The sequence below is a fragment of the Pan paniscus genome, chromosome 7 (assembly GCF_029289425.2).
Source record: "Pan paniscus chromosome 7, NHGRI_mPanPan1-v2.0_pri, whole genome shotgun sequence".
In the NCBI taxonomy this organism is placed as follows: Eukaryota; Metazoa; Chordata; class Mammalia; order Primates; family Hominidae; genus Pan; species Pan paniscus.
The window spans coordinates 42,854,161-42,871,509 of NC_073256.2; the positions used below are offsets into that span (position 1 = coordinate 42,854,161).

A 17,349-nucleotide genomic window follows, 5' to 3' on the forward strand; every position below is an offset into this window, starting at 1 on the left:
TATTTTAATTGCATTGAGAGTACCCTAAATTTGATTCTTTATATTCCTTTTCTGAGAGTATACATTTTATGTATACTTCTATTTCTATGTGTTATTTTATACCTAATCTTTTGATTCGACTGATGCTTTTTCTTTCGTTATCATCCAATAAGGTTGAATTAATTCTGATAAGCACTGTTAAAAGTATTTCTCAAAATTTTTAACTTGGAGGACTAGCGATAAAAATTTACAGTATATTACATGAAATTTGTATTTTAGCAGGATAAGGAGGTAGCTAGAGAAGTTCAAAATACATATAGTGGAAGCTTTTCTCAATTTATTCTGTTTGTTGAAACCACTGCATCAGAATTCAACTTTATCCCCCAAGCCTTGTTTTTTTAGGGCATTGTGTTAGTGGGTTCGGTGCCCTATCAGTGCTATTTCTTATCTAACCGTCAAGGAAAGCCTCAGACAGACTGAGGAACATTTCCTAGTTCAGAAGTGTCCTTGCACCAAGAGGACAGACCCTAGAGGATGACAATTTTTACTATAGCTATGGTCCTAAATCTAAACTTGAATGGGAAAAAATTACATTTTTTTTCATTAAATTCTAAAGTTTAGAATTTTCTACAATTATGGGAATGTATGGCTTATAAACCATAATAGTATTAGCAATATTCCATGACTTTGTCACCAATAGAAATTACAAAGACTTTAATATCTCATTGCAGTTGTTGAATGTATCTCCAGATACCCCATGAGTATCATTTGTTTGAAATTTTGGTAATTACTGATCTACTGTTAGAAGTGATTATTTCAGAGGTTAATAAACACATATTTTACTATATCATAAATTGTTTTATAATATTTTCACAACTGTATCCCAACATCAATAGCTTCCTTTAAATCTTATGCCTTTTATGAATGAATTTAGAAACACTCAGAAAAGGGGTTTATAGGCTTTATCAGATTGCCAAAATGATTTGCAGCATGACAAAGGTTAAGAGCACTGCCCTACGACATGGCCATACACAGCCATTGGCTTTCAAGATTATTGTTAACACCATCTTTTTGTGTGTAACATAATAGAGCAGACATGTAAATATAAAGGCAAACCTGATGATTACAAAATGAACACTCATGTAATATAATAAGGGCCAAGAAATAGACGCAGACATCTGCTTTCCTGCCTCTTTTCAGTCTGATCTCCCCTCTTTCTCTAAGGGTTGACCATTAATCTGTCTTTTGTCATAATCATTTTGTTAGTTTTCTTTGTAGTTTTGCTTCCTAAATACACATCCTTAAACAACAGCTTTTGGTTATATAATTCCATGTGTATAAAGTTTTTAAACACAGGAAACACAGCTTCCCTCACTATCAACACTGTCACCAGAGACATACATTTGTTACATCCATGAACATACCCGGACACATCATTATCACCAAAAGTTTTTAAAGTTTGTATGTATGAAATTTTTCTATGCTCATTTTCTTCTTTTTCTCTACCTTATGCTTTCAAGATCATCCATTCTAGTGATTGGATTAAGGTCTACTAGTTCTCTTTCAAGTTTCTAAGAATTCTGTCAAATACTTCCTTATTTATTAAAATGTTTTCCCCTTTACTCTATTAGTACTGTCAAATAAGTCAATTGGTTTGTGAACATTTATCTAACTTTGCAACCTTTGAATAAACCTAAGTTAGAAATAATATCTTTTTTATATAGTGAAGGATGTTTACTCTTATTTTATACTCTTGGGTGATATCGGACTGTGATTTGTTCATATTGAAAAAATTGCTGAATTTTGGTATCAGGGTTATGCTAGTCGCATAAAGTGTATTGGAGAGTATTCATTTATATTCTCTGGAAGAATTTGTATTTTTTGGCTATTTTATATTCATGGGTGATATTGGACTGTGATTTTTTCATGTACGTGTTCTGTAGTATTCTCCAGATATTTTGTTTATCAAGTTTATTAATTGTCTGATATATAAATTAATCCTAACATTGTTTATTTGTTCTACCAATTACTGTGCTAGGAGTGTTAAAATACCCCCCACTATAATTGTGAATTTGATTACTACTTCTGGCTCTATCAATACTTTTATACTTTGAGAGCGTATTATTATATACATACAAGTTTAGAGTGTTGCTTCTTCAAAATTAATGAACAGTGTATCATGATGAAATGGTTCTGTGTCTAGCTAGTACACTTCTTACCTTTGAGAATATACACTTCCTGGAGACCATATAGCTGTAACGTATTTCTTTTGGTCTGTATTTGCCCTGAAATAACATTTTTCCATATTTTCATTATTTTTATCCTTTCTGAATCACGTTTTAAATCTTTTTTTCTTTTATTAAAGAAAGCATGCACATATAGTTTTTAGTAGTACTCACATCTTTGGTTTTTGTTTGTTTCTTTAACTGAGGAACTTAGTCCATTTAAATTAAATGTAATTACTGATATACTTGGGTATAAATCCACAATTATATAGTTTCTATTTGTCTTTCCTGTTTATGTTCCCTTTTCTCTCCTTTCTTACTTTCTTATAGACTTATTGATTTTATTATTTTATTAACTTGGATGTTATGCATTTCTTTTATATTTTAATGATTACCCTAAAACTTCCCAATTCATTTGCTTTTTTAAAAAAATAAACTTAACTTACTTTCTTTTGTAGAGCAGTTTTGGGTTCACAGCGAAATTGAAGAGAAAGAACAGACAGTTGACATATACCCAGCAACTCTCACTCCTGAACAGCTTCCCTCACCATCAACATCCCCCATTCTCGTGGAGTATTTGTTGATGGTAACAAATACTCCATAAACCTACATTAACACATCATTATCACCCCAAGCCCACAGTTTACATTAGGGTTTGCTATTGGTTCATTTGCCTTTCATTTCTTTCTGCATTTCTGAACTTTTATCTAGGATTATTTTCTGTCTCTCCGGGTCCTTGCCCACTCACTAATCTCTACAAAGTAATTTTATCTAACATTTAAGTACTTTTATACTTTTAGGATGCTTTTGTTTGCTTGTTTGCAAAAAAATTTAAAGATTAAAAGATTATTTTTAATGGGCAGGTTGATCTCAATTTCCTAGTCCACCATTACCAGAAACAAGAAGAGGCTGCACTTACTCTTCAGTGATTTCTATCTTCACCTGCAAACCTTCTGTTGTTATACTTCCATCTGTCCTGTGCCCCAACTTTAGCTCCAGACCATGTCTTTTCAAGTTTGGTGTGTTTGTGAAGTACTGCCAAATTCCCATTTATTTCTCTGATAATATGTCATTCTTTTGAAAATAGTTACAGTTCTGATATTAGTGCAAGTAAGTGTATATTTTTCATTCTGAATGTATCTACACTATAACAGAATGCTTCACTGTTTTATTTTCCTTTGACTTTTTGGATTGGAATCTTATGGAGGGTGGCGAGTGCGAATATTTGAACTAAAGTCATTGTCTTACCTAGAATTCTGCTTCTGATGTGTCTACCTCTATCTGCATGTGTGTGTGTGTGCTCACACTTGTGAACTTTTCTTACATTTATACAAATATTAATCATGCTATTGGTTTGCTGATTTCTGTAATAAGAGAACGGTAACTTTTGGCATTGCTCTTCAATCTTTTCCTTCCTGGTCTCTTGTGGTTTCAGATTATTGTAAGAGAAATGAACAGTTGAGAGCAAAAGAGTGAAGTTATATTCATTATTTAAATTTGTCAGTACAAGAAAAAACACCATGGAGGCCCAGGAATATTTGTTCAAACCATTTCCTCATTCTCAAGGTCACATAACTTCCTGTCTAATTCCAGTGTAGACCAACATCAGCGGAACACTCGATTATTTGTCTTCTTAGTCACACCTCAGCTTCTTATTCACTAATGACAGGAATGTATTTTCAAAGTTTTAGTTTCTTTTTCTCTGTTTTATTCCAAGACTGCTTTTCAAAAATGTTTCATTTCTTCTTTGCCATCTTCCTTACTGTATATTCTCTTCTTATCTCCCAGCTCATTTCCCAATTGTTACAAACATTATCTAAGTATTCTCAATATTATGATTTTTTAACTTATTTCATGTTAAATGTTTCCTATAGATTTCATGTGTATTTATTCTACCTAATATTAATATAATTATCCTGATCAAAATACTTTTTCATTTTACTGGCTATGGGAATTTATGTTCATTGGAGAAAAGAGTAGCTGGAATGTGTGCTAAGTAAAGAAACAAGGACTAGTGTGTTGTGCAGATGTGTGTTTCTGCAGTCCTCAGTGGGCCCCTGTTCTCTGCTGCAGACTTCTCCATTGTGGTTGGGGTGCTGTTCCCAATGGCGGTCATTTTTGTGGTGGTTGCTATAGTAATCCGGCACCAGAGCTCCAGAGAAAAGCAGAAGAAAGATCAGAGGTGATCCTTTATCTTATCTTGCTGTAGGAACTCTTTGACCCCTGTTTTACTTTAAATTCAATGTATAACCTATCCTTTCAAATTGAATTGGTTTACTTCTAATATTCAGAAATACATGCAGATAGTCTTTTTGGACAAGAAACTGGGTTTCCCTTTAACTGAGAAATCCTTCACATCTAGAAATGTTTTTTGTTTTTCCTTCTGTTAGTCACTGTAGTTATAATTATAAGAGTGATATTAACTCTCATTATGACAGATTTTTTGAATTTGTTGTAAGAATATAATATCTAACATTATTTGATCAATATACGATGAGCACTGTGCTAAGCACCGCCCCACCCACTTTTTTTTGTTCTTTTGAGACAGAGTCTCCCTCTGTGGCCCAGGCTGGAGTGCGATGCTGCGATCTCGGCTCACTGCAACCTCCACACCTCCCAGTTTCAAGTACTTCTCCTACCTCAGCCCCGAGTATCTGGGATTACATGCACATACCACCACACCGGGCTATTTTTGTATTTTTAGTAGAGATGGGGTCTCACCATGTTGGCCAACCTGGTCTCAAACTCCTGACCTCAAATGAATGATCCACCCACTTTGGCTTCCCTAAGTGCCGGGATTACAGGTGTGAGTCTCCACACCCGGCCGTGTGCTAAGCCCTTTTATATCTATTATCTTATTTACACTTCACAAGAACTTCATAAAGTGGTTATGAGTTTCATTTTACAGATGAGAAGTGTTTTATGCTAACCCTTACACAATTTTGCAAGGTTAGGAACTTCCCATTTTCATGGATATAGAAACAAGCTCAGAGAGATTATTAGCAAACAAACATGCTTTCAGTCTTGCAGAGTAAGTGGTGGAGGCTGGGTTTGTCTCACGAACGTGATTCTGGCACAACGGTGTTTTTTTTTTTTTTTTTTTTTTTTTTTTTAGCACTTTTAAAGAAAGACTTATTTACTCATGATGAGTTTTTTAATATTGAGTAAGACATTAATAAAACAACATAATTTAGATAAAATTTGGATTCAACACTATCATTTTTAGAAGTCAGGGGTTTTTAGAGAAAAAAGAAAACTAGTAGTGATTATGAATTACAAGGCAATGAAAGAGGCTGACGGGGAAGTAAAAACTGACCCAGGGAGCAGATAAAAACCCAGGCAATAGGCAAGAAAGACACAATGGGAAAAAGAAGTTGGGAATCTTCTACCGAGTTTCCCTGTCATGCTGAAGGAGCTGCTAAGTCAATTGATATCATGTGTTTCTCTCTTACAGGCCACTATCTACCACTGGCACCAGGCCACACAAACAGAAGAGGAAACCCCAGATGGTAAAGGCCGTTCAACCCCAAGAGGTGAACTATATAGTCTGGGCTGTGATTACCATGGCCCCACTTTGCGTTTCTCTCACACTCTTATCCTGACTACCTATCTATCATTTCTACCCAGCAGTGTTTTGCAATAACACATTCAGAAATGTCTCCTTTGCCTTTTGTTAAAGGCAAAAGAGTCCCTAAAATGCCGAGGCTACTTTGCCGGGGTTCATGAAATGCAAACAGAATAAAGAGAACAAAGAATGCACATACCGGATGTCTGTCTGTCTCTCTCTTTGTCTCTGCTTCATTCTCTCTCCCTCTCTCACACACACACACACACTGCCTCTAGCTCTAGGTTATTTCTCTGCAAATTGACAAAATAGATACAAAAATATGTATGTCTGTATGATAATACATGTAATATTTATAACCCAAATGTCCTACTCATGTCCTGTAAATTTAAAGATTTTAGCTGAAGTTGGTTAATAACATTGGTAATCAATCATTTTTTGATGAAAACTTTTCATTACAGCTCTGGGAAATACTTCTGTGGAATACGCCAGCAGGACCACTGTGATTTTCTATCTGGTCTCTTGGTGTCAGCTTAGTTCCAAGCTTCCATGCCTTGAAAAGTGCTTACTTAAAAATTACTTAAAAACTGTGCTTATGAAACTAATGGTTCATTTTGAAATATTCGTTCTTTTCAGATGAGTCAGATGAAGCCCCATGTGTATGATCTGCCAGTAGAAGGCAATGAGCCCCCAGCCTCTTTTGTGAGTTAGCAACTTCTCTTAAATACCACCCTAGTTCAATCTCCAGGAAATATCAGTGAAAGTCATAGCCCACAACACTTCATTATTTCTTCAGGACAATATTGAAATCTATGTGAATATTAATATAAAATACAAATTCTTCTGCAAAATATTTTGAAAATATAAAAAAATGAACATGTATGTCACTCCATGCCAACTTGTGACATGAAGAGGACTAATCTGCTTAATAGAGTACCACTGTTTTCATCAGCTCAGGCTGCTGTAACTAAATTAACATAGATTGAGTGGCTTAAACAACAGATATTTACTTCTCACATTCTGGAGACTGGGAAGTCCAAGTTCAAGGAGCTGGCAGATACAGTGTCTGGTGAAGCGGCCTTCTGGCTTGTAGACAGCTGCCTTTTTATTGTATCCTCACATTTATTGTATCCTCACATAGCAGAGGGAGAGCATCTCTCTTGTGCTTCTTCTTATAATGGCATTAATCCTATCATGAGAGCTGCACCCTCACGACCTCATTATTTCCAAAAGGCCCCACCTCCAAATACCATCATTCTGGGGATTAGGGTTTCAACATATGAAATTGTGGGGTGACACAAACATACAGTTTATAGCAATCATCTTTATCAGATACCTATTGACATTGGACTTAGGTCTCAACTGTGTATGTACAACTAAATGAAAGCAGTCAAACTCATATTTTACAATATTCTCATGGGTGGGGTCATGGCTTCTCCATTTCTGAAAATGATTTAAGTCTTTTCTTTATGCACACCTATTTTCAGGACCCTATCTTTGAATTTAAATGTTTTATCCTTTTACTAGCTAATTACAAAGCCAGATTTTCCACCACCGCCAATTCCTGCACCTATATCATCTTCTTTGCTTGTAAGTATCAGATAGTCATTGGTGAATTTTTAATCTCTCACCTGCTCATTGCAAATACTGTCTCCAAATCCATGGGCTATCAGGATGTGTGCTTTTGAGGTTAACTTGAGATATCACAGCACATTTGTCCCAGGGATATCTAAAAAAATTACAAGGCCCACTTCCTGTCTATAAATTAGTATGGATATTGATGTTTTATTATAAAAAATAGTATTGCTGTTATGCAATTATTGAGAAATGATAAATAGCTCTGCTCTGTGAGGTCTCAAAGATTCATTTCTAGATATTTAAGAGGAGATAAAATTTTATTAGGTGATATTTTACTTTATATATATTAGTCATAGTTTTCTGTAGGAGGTAGGGTATGAAAAATGGGCCATATATAAGCAAACCTGGAATAAGAGTCAGGTGCTCATGAAGTAAGAAGTACAGTACATTCACTCATTAAATGGCTCCTGAGCATTTTTCTTGTGCCTGGTATTCTGCTGTGGGTAAATGAGAAAGACCTACATTTGAGATTTTTTTCTTTCAAGAAATTTCATATTTTTAGTGAGAAAAAACAAGTCATATAAAAATGGAGCACTTAATTCTTCAACTGTTATTTGCAGTATCGCCCAAGAAGAATGACACTGACAAGAAAAGTATGGTGAGGAGAAAGTCAATGGGTTTGGAGTGGTTAAAGTAGGATGAATATTCATTAGTTGAGTAGTTGGAATTTGAACTGGACCCTGAAAGTTGGGTAGAATTTAAATGAGTGAAGAACAGTTAAGAAATAATTTCATTAAGGAAATAAATATAGCTAAGATGGGACAAGCATAGCATTTCTAATGACATACCATTGTTTGTTTTTATAATTAATGTAGCATAAAGACACAAAAGCACTTCCCTCTACTGTTTTCAAGGATAATCCAATGTCTACATCTAAGGTAAGAGATCTGTAGCCAAATTATTATATTCTTATATTATAATCTCCTACTGTCAAGAGAAGGCCCACCATGTCTTTTTAGAAGAAATTTACTAAGAACAGTATCCATATGATTTGGAGATGGGTGCTCACATGAATGTCTTCTCAGTATGGCCAATAATTAAAAAGAGAAATTAGAAGATTCTCAGCTAGAAAGCTATGTAGACATCAATATTATTTATTTTCTCAGAAATATTCCCTAAGGATGAACATGAGAAGAAACCTCCCATAGAATAATAAATATAGTATCCTATAACTCTCCTCCTGGTCCCCTACCTTCTCCATATTATGCTAATTACCAGATAGATACTTAGATCTTAGTGTAGTGTTTTTCTCACTCCCTTCCTGTCCTCTCACATTTCTACTTCTTCATTTTTGCTGTATCAAGTGACCTATGAAATAGAAACTGACTTCAGATAATTTTAATTTCTTCATAGTTCAGCTTCATAATAGTAAATATCTAAATTTTTAAAGAAAGTTGGTCATTTAAAAGTTACGTCTTTTTTAGGATTCAAATCCAAAAGCATGAAGCAACAGCTAAGCAAGAACTAATGGCTAAATTATCAAATTGGAAAACTGGAAAATCTGGATGGCAGAGAAATATACTTATAAAACTGGAAAATCTGGATGGCAGAGAAATATACTTATATCTCACCAGTATTTGCTCTCGACTCAAGAAGGTTAACATTTTCTGATTCATGTTAGACTTTGAAGAGACTAAAGAAAATTTTCAAGAGGAACATATGCCTGAGAACCTTTGCATGAATTTAAAATTTCAATTATCCATTCTTATAAGAAGGAAGATGATTGTAAAGAAATATCTCCGAAGTTATTAAAATCTGTAATAGGAATTGATTCATTCTCTAATGAAAACAAAACATAAAAACATCACACTAATCTTGGAGGAATAAGAAAAATTGTACATCCATTAAATGTACAATTGATTGCAACATCTTGATTGTTTTAACCATTAACTTGTCAAATTACAATCTCAGTTAAGAAAATGATGTAAAATTCTGTTTTGTCGATCTGTTTCCTAGATGAGCTTCTGAAATCATTATTAGCTATATCATTTGAGGTTTTCTACAATTTAGTAAAACTATGAATTAAAAATGTTTTATCATATATATTTGTATAATTAATTACTGGCATGGTTAAAGTGGTTTTCACTTTTTAAATGGAGAAAATGTCAGTTAAATTAAACCAGGTTGCAAACTGGTGACCTGTAGGCCATGTTTGCACTGCAAATATATTTGGTCTGAATGATATTGATATTGGACACATAGTAGTTTTACATGTTTTGAATGTATTGCTAATATTTAAAAATTGAGAGATCTTGCATAAACAATAGATTCCCAGCTTTGTCAGATGTAATCAAAAAGTAATCCAATGCTTTGTCAACAATAGACTTACATTGCCCATAGCAACCGTCAGCTTAGTTGATGGGTAATGTAGCAAACACTATTGGTTTCCTACCAAATAATCCCCTTTTTTCTGGCTTTTAGAACACTAATTTTGTTCACCTGTCCACTTCTAGGAAAGAATATCCTATCTATCTCATGGATAAATCCCTATCCCTTTAAGTAAGTCAATTAAAATAACCTCATTTTTCCTTGCTAGTGGTCGACTTGGAGATGATTTTATAATCCTCCCCCTCCCTTTTTTTTGCTAGTAAGACGAGAGAGGAACTATGTTACAACACTTCTGGAAAATTTTTCCTCGTCTCTTTTTCTGGATATGGGCATCTGAATACTCTAGCTGGTACTGCTGTGCTCCACACTGTGATTATGACGGCTGAAGAAGATAGATAGATAGAGCAGAAAGATGAAAAGAATAAAACCTGGCCTTTCAATGATGTCATTGAATTGGTAGATCAGTGACTGCTGGAGTTACCTCACACTTGTTGGTACTCCTTATTATATGAGCCATATATTTTCCTTCTTGTTTAAGCCATTTTGAATTGGATTTTCTCTCACTTTCAACAGAGATCATCCTAACTAGTAAAGTAGCTGTTTCCATAATCAGGGAACATGCTTTAGTTCATCATCACAGCTACAGTTTTTCTTGTATTTGTCTGCTTCACCCATTTCTATCAATCACTTACCTGGTCCCCACAGGCCTGTTGCCTCATGAGGAACTTTTTATGGTTCATTTACCCTTGCAGTATGAGGTTCTAGATAAGCTCACTCTGGCCTCAAAAGTGAAGCTCAGTCCTCAGGAAATCCAGAATCTACTGATCAAATCACTGTCAAGGATACAGGCTTTTTCTCCATGTGGCATTTGCAGAAGAGCAACTTTAAAAGTAGAGCTTTATCTGCCCTGTGAGGTTTCAGAAGACCCTCCCCTGACCCAGGAATAAATCCCTATTTCCTGGAAAGCCATTATGTACTCGTGACCAACTTGTGAACTTTTTCTGTGGTGGTGTTTTTTTTTTTTAAATACCTGTCCCCTGTAATAGATTCACCTAATCCTTTTTTATACTGATGGAATAGAAATCTTAAATCTATGACTCCTCAACTAGCCAGGAAATCTTAAATCTATGACTCCACAACTAGCCATGTACCATAACCCAAGCAAAAACTAAACCATACACTCTCAAAAGCAGTGGCATGTGAACATGCCTGCAAGTTCCTAAATGATGTCACTAGGTCCCTGATGCAGATGCATCATACGGCCTATTTGAAGAGAAGAAATGCAGTGCAATGACAGGAAAACCATTGTTTTATCATAGAACTGTGAACCCAAGTCCTACAATGTTTCCCTTTCAGCTCAACTGCAGAGGAGTTTAGAACAGACTTTGATTTCACAATACTGTTTCCACAATTATATCCGTAACTTTCTAACTTTAAGGGAATTTCGCTTATTTGACATTTAACCACCTCAGATATGCCACCAAACCTGTTTTCATCATTAGTTATTTTTACCTTGTCTACTTTAAAACAGTGAAATTATTAGGTTAAATTATGTTTTTATCCAGTTGTTACTCTAAGATACCTTAGTGTTTGTCTACTTATTACAACTCACCAAATTACTGGTTTTATATGGCCTTTGGGAAGGCTTTTAGCTTTTTATAAAATAATGAAGTATGCATGAAAAGAAAGCAAATTTTAGTTGGTTGCAGTCAGAGAATATGGAAAGGGTTATTATTATAATTAGGATTTTATTAGTCACATTGGAAATCACTGCTATGTGTTAAGGAATTGAAGGTGGCCTCTGGCTAGCAGCCATTAAGAAAATGAGCCCCTGAGTTCAACGACCCTCAAATGAAGTGAAGTCTACCAATAACCACTTAATAAGCTTGGAATTAGATTCCTTCCCAGCTGAATCTTGACTTCAGCCTTGTGAGACACCCTGAAGTAGAGGATGCAGCTAAATTTTGTCCAGATTACACACCCACAGAAACTGTATGATAATTAATATGTGTTGTCTAAAGTTGTTATGGTTTGGAGATATTTGTTATGCAGCAATAGATAGCTGATACAAGGAAGTAGAGAACAAACATTTTCTATTAGTCTGTTTTCACATGGCTATAAAGAATACCACCTGAGACTGGGTAATTTATAAAGAAAGGAGGATTAATTGACTCAGATTTCCACATGGCCTAGGAGGCCTCAGGAAACTTACAATCATGATGAAAGAGGAAGCAGAAACATCTCATATGGTGGAAGATGAGTATGAAGGAGGAACTGTCAAACACTTATAAAACCATCAGATCTCTTGAGAGCTTACTATCTCGACAAAAGCATGGGGGAAACCACCCCCATGATCCAATCACCTCCCACCTGGTCCCTCCCTCAACATGTGGAGATTATAGCAATTAAAAAAATGAGATTTGGGGGGATGGACACAGAGCCAAACCATATAATGTTTCAAATGCTCCAGATAGGTTTAGGTAAAATTAACTATATTTAATAGGCTTTCATCACTGCAAAACTTTTTTTCCTTTCTTTCTCTGTGTCTCTAGTCTCTTCCATTTGTTCTCCCTTCTTTACTAGCACTGAGGATTTGCTTGAAATCTCTGATAGCCAGTATTCTCATTTATCATATTCTTTCTCACTTTGTGTTTCCTTGGTAATTTTGGATAATTCCTTAAATTTATCTTCCAAATTACTGGTTTTTATATTCTGTACTGTCAGTCCTCCTGTTCACTAATTTCAAAATTTATAGTTGTTTCTCTTGTTTACTTATATAGTTGTTTCTCTTGTTTACTTAATAACATTCTCTTCTTTCCTATCAGTTTAATTTTATAAAGGCTAACCAATTAACTGTTTTTAACTTCTATTTCCAGATATGATTTTAAAAATTAAAGCAAAATGTGTATAAACTTTATTACTGCTTCCCACAGTAAATATTTTTCAGAAGTACATGCTTTCTCAGCCACTTGACTAGTATGTTCCCCATCATTCAAAGACACCATTATTTCCTAAGTGTTATATTTCTATTTTTCAGTTGGTGCATCCAATATTATTATCAGTTTTAATATTGTTTCATCATATGTCATTGTTCAAAGAATCCATCTGTTGAGCGTAAGCTAAATAATTTGCATACACTAGCATCTGGATGTAATATGGAAAAATATGGAAATGATTGGGGTGATAAGCAAGTCTTGCATATTCTTTTCTCCTCAATTTTTTTTTCTCCAAAGTGGGCCAAGCCAAGAGTGGCACAGCTGTGTGGAGATACTGAGCTCCACCTTGTCAGGGAAGATCCCAACTCAGGAGAAAACACCTCTAACAAAATCTGTAGCCACGTTGGCACATCTGCCCTTGAATTCACTTTGTCTCTTTTGCTGCTTCCATAAAAAGGCTTTCCCTTGACAATGTTAGGCACTTTTTAGCAACTAGGCCTGGGTGGTCTGCTACAATGCCCAACACTTAATACAGTATCACTATTACTGTTAGTAGTATGCTAAGCAAATACTATTGTTATAAAAAAATTCCTAAGCATGAAAATTACGGTATACAATTTATTGTGAAGGCATCTTCTTGTGAACATTAAACGGTTTATCTCCTTTACCTCATATTAAAGTCCATACTCTTGGGATATATCTGACATCTCAATATTAAATGACTAAGATGACTAAGTCGTTTATGTTGCTCCCACCTCACACAAAGTTAAAACTATTTGTTACTTTAAATAGTTTGACAATGTTATTTTAAAATCTGGACAAATCACAAAAATAAAATACTTATTTAATTCTCTTCTGTAAAAAGATGTATGCTTGGTCAGGCACAGTGGCTGATGCCTATAATCCCAGCACTTTGGGAGGCTGAGGTGGGTGGATCACGAGGGTCAGGAGTTCGAGACCAGCCTGGCCAAGTTGATGAAACCTCATCTCTACCAAAAATACAAAAATTAGCCAGGCAGGATGGCGGGCACCTGTAATCCCAGCTACTCAGGAGGCTGAGGCAGGAGAATCACTTGAACCCAGGGCACGGAGGTTTCAGTGAGCCAAGATCGTACCACCGCACTCTAGCCTGGGTGACAGAGCAAGACTGACTCCACCCAAAAAAAAAAAAAAGCAAAAAGAACAAAGCTGGAGGCATCATGCTACCTGACTTCAAACAATACTACAAGGCTACAGTAACCAAAGCAGCATGGTACTGGTACCAAAACAGAGAGACAAACCAATGGAACAGAACAGAGGCCTCAGAAGTAACACCAGACATCTCCAACCATCTGATCTTTGACAAACCTGACAAAAACAAGCAATGTGTAAAGGATTCCCTATTTAATAAATGGTGTTGGGAAAACTGGCTAGCCATATGCAGAAAACTGAAACTGGACCCCTTCCTTACACCTTATACAAAAATTAACTCAAGATGGATCAAAGACTTAGACGTAAGACCTAAAACCATAACTCCAGAAGTAAACCTAGGCAATACCATTCAGGACATAGGCATGGGCAAAGATTTCATGACTAAAACACCAAAAGCAATGGCAACAGATGCCAACATTGACAAATGGGATCTAATTAAACTAAAGAGCTTCTGCACAGCAAAAGAAACTATCAGAGTGAAGAGGCAACCTACAAAATGGGAGACAATTTTTGCAATCTATCCATCTGACAAAGGGCTAATATCCAGAATCTACAAAGAACTTAAATTTACAAGAAAAAAAAAATCCCCCATCAAAAAGTAGGTGAAGGATATGAACAGACACTTTTCAAAAAAAGATATTTATGCAGCCAACAAACTATGAAAAAAAGCTCATCATCACTGGTCATTTGAGAAACGCAAATTAAAACCACGATGAGATACAATCTCATGCCAGTTAGAATGGCGATCATTAAAAAGTCAGGAAAACAACAGATGCTGGAGAGGATGTGGAGAAATAGGAACACTTTTACACTGTTGGTGGGAGTGTAAATTAGTTCAACCATTGTGAAAGACAATATGGCAATTCATTAAGGTTCTAGAACCAGAAATACCATTTGACCAAGCAATCCCATTACTGGGTTTATACCCAAAGGATTGTAAATCATTCTACTATAAAGACATATGCACACGTATGTTTATTGTGATACTGTTCACAAAGCAAAGACTTAGAACCAACCCAAGTGCCCATGAATGATACACTAGATAAAGAAAATTTGGCACATATACACCATGAAATACCACACAGCCATAAAAAAGGATGAGCTCACGTCCTATGCAGGGACATGGAAACCATCATTGTCAGCAAACTAACAGAGGAACAGAAAACCAAACACCACATGTTCTCACTTATAAGTGGGAGTTGAACAATGAGAACACACGGACCCAGGGAGAGGAACATCACATACCGGGGCCTGTTGCAGCGTGGGGGAGTAGGGGAGGGATAGCATTATGAGAAATACCTAATGTAGATGACGGGTGGGTGGGTGCAGCCAACCACCATGGCACATGTATACCTATAGTAACAAACCTTCACATTCTGCACATGTATCCCAGAACTGAAAGTATAATTTTTAAAAAATTTAATAAACAATATATGCTTAATATAGAAAAGTTGAGAAACAAGAGAAAGTACTAAGATAAAAATTTTTCCTAATCTCACCAAGTATGATTTCGATCAACACTTGGAAATATGACCTTTTCCTCTCTTTTCTGTCTGGTATATAAGTTAAGTATTAATTTAATATTTATGCTATTTGTATTATGGCTTTTAATTTTACTTAGTAATATGACACAAATCTATAAGAATATTATGCAGCCATCAATACTATTTTATTAATGAATAATGTTTTACTTAATATCTGATTCAACAATGAAATCTTTTTTCAAAAATGTTTATGGCTAAAATAATGCAGTGATGAACAATGGTGTATATACCATCTAAAGGCAGTTCTCTGTATCACAGTTCAGGTTCCTGGGCAAGCAGAATCTGAGATGGATTTTAGCAGCCAGGAAGTTTATTATGGAGGGCTTTCAGGTCAGGTCCCCTGTTTGTTTAATGGAATGGGAGAAAGCAGGATTAGGCTGGAGGAGTTGGGAATGATGCTGTCTCAAAGAAGGCTTTAGCTGGCCCAGCCAGCCCTGAACCTGGGCTATCCTTCAGAATGAAGCCAAGTTGAGGCAAAAGGGAAAAGCTTTTACTCCCTCATGTCAACTAGTCACAGGTACAAATTGCTCTCAAAAGAGCTGTGACCTTGGGCAAGATGACTTTATTTAGTGAAAGCATTTTCCAAGGCAAGTTGATGGCTGTCTGCAGGTAGCACAGCCAACAATTGGGGGATAAGTTCTTCTGTGCTTAATGACGACCTGTGCAGCCCAAAACAAGGCCTATTTTTTTTTTTTGAGTCTGGGTTTCATTGCATTGCTCAGACTGGTCTCCAAGTCCTAGACTCAACAATCCTCCTGACTCAGCCTTCCAAGTCACTGGGATTACATGTGTGATCCACAACACCCAACGTTTATTACTTCTTATTTCCTTTGGATAGTACTCTATATGTTGGCTAGCTCCCTAAAAGTTTTCCAACTTTTTTGCTACACTTTGCAAAAATTTTTCTCTAGTAGGAATATGTATGAATTTAAATTTCCATTAGCAATTTATGAAACTGTTTCCACATAGGCATTCTCATTCTTAATACCTGCCTATCTTAACACCTTTCCTTGCTTAGAGGATTCCCACATTGCACATCTTGGAGATATAGCTCCTTTGCTATTTGCAGTGGCAACTGGAAATATTCTGCATGTTGTTACCAGATTCTTTTTATTTTTTCCTGGAGACAAGGTCTTGCTCTCCTCTCTTGCACCAGGTTGGAGTGCAGTGGCATGATCTTGGCTCACTGTGATTTCAACCTCCCAGGCTCAAGCAATCCTCCTACCTCAGCCTCCAAAGTAGCTGGAACCATAGGCATGCACCACCACACTCTAATTTTTGTATTTATTGTAGAGAAGGGGTCTTGCCATGTTGCCCAGGCTGGTCTTGAACTCCTGGGTTCAAGTGATCTGCCTGCCTTGGATTTCCAAAGTACTGGGATTCCAGGCTTGAGCTACAGTGCCTGGCCAACCCTCTTTTGCACCTATGACATAGTTATGGCCAAGGATCTACCTTTCAGATGTACCCTCCCAGAACTTTGAATCAGAAGTATGTAATATAAAGCAGAAATTACAGAGAATTATCTTTGGTGATGCACAATGTTATAATAAGGTTGAGTTCCTCAGGAAGTCTTGAGACTAGTGCCAATTGCTGGTTCAAGGCTGGTCTAGTACAAGGAGTATCAGCAGTGTCAGCTGAGTGACTGGCAAGGGTGAGACAGACATTCTGTATTATTCAGCTCCACGATACAGGCTGGAATTCCTCATTGCATAGCTACCAAGTTTGGTTCTCCAGTCCTCATGTCGAGTCCTTCAGCTACATAAAATCCTCTGTTTTAACTCAAATATTATGTTTTATTGCGGTAAAATATATATGACATTGAATTTACCATTTTAACCAGTCTTAAGAATACAATTTGGTGACATAAGTACATTCATTGTGCTGTGCAACCACCACCACCATCTATTTCCAGGACCCATTCGTCATTCCAAACAGAAACTCTA

General features: G+C 36.0%; 1 protein-coding gene and 1 long non-coding RNA gene across 15 annotated transcripts in view; one reads left to right on the forward strand and one right to left on the reverse strand.

The window, feature by feature from the left end:
• Positions 1–9,448, forward strand: part of ADAM28 (ADAM metallopeptidase domain 28) — a 67,317-nt gene extending 57,869 nt beyond the window's left edge. For 3 of the 14 annotated variants that reach the window (XM_034965846.3, XM_034965851.3, XM_034965850.3), the window contains exons 19-25: positions 4,278–4,386; positions 4,753–4,830; positions 5,659–5,737; positions 6,406–6,471; positions 7,297–7,359; positions 8,223–8,285; positions 8,832–9,448. In XM_034965846.3, the coding sequence (XP_034821737.2) occupies positions 4,278–4,386; positions 4,753–4,830; positions 5,659–5,737; positions 6,406–6,471; positions 7,297–7,359; positions 8,223–8,285; positions 8,832–8,852 (479 nt within the window). In that variant the 3' untranslated portion in view covers positions 8,853–9,448. The other 11 variants (XM_055116369.2, XM_055116370.2, XR_008626360.2 and 8 more) reach the window with 11 other exon arrangements.
• Positions 1–17,349, reverse strand: part of LOC134731058 (uncharacterized) — a 772,118-nt gene that overhangs the window by 196,574 nt on the left and 558,195 nt on the right. The window lies entirely within an intron of this gene.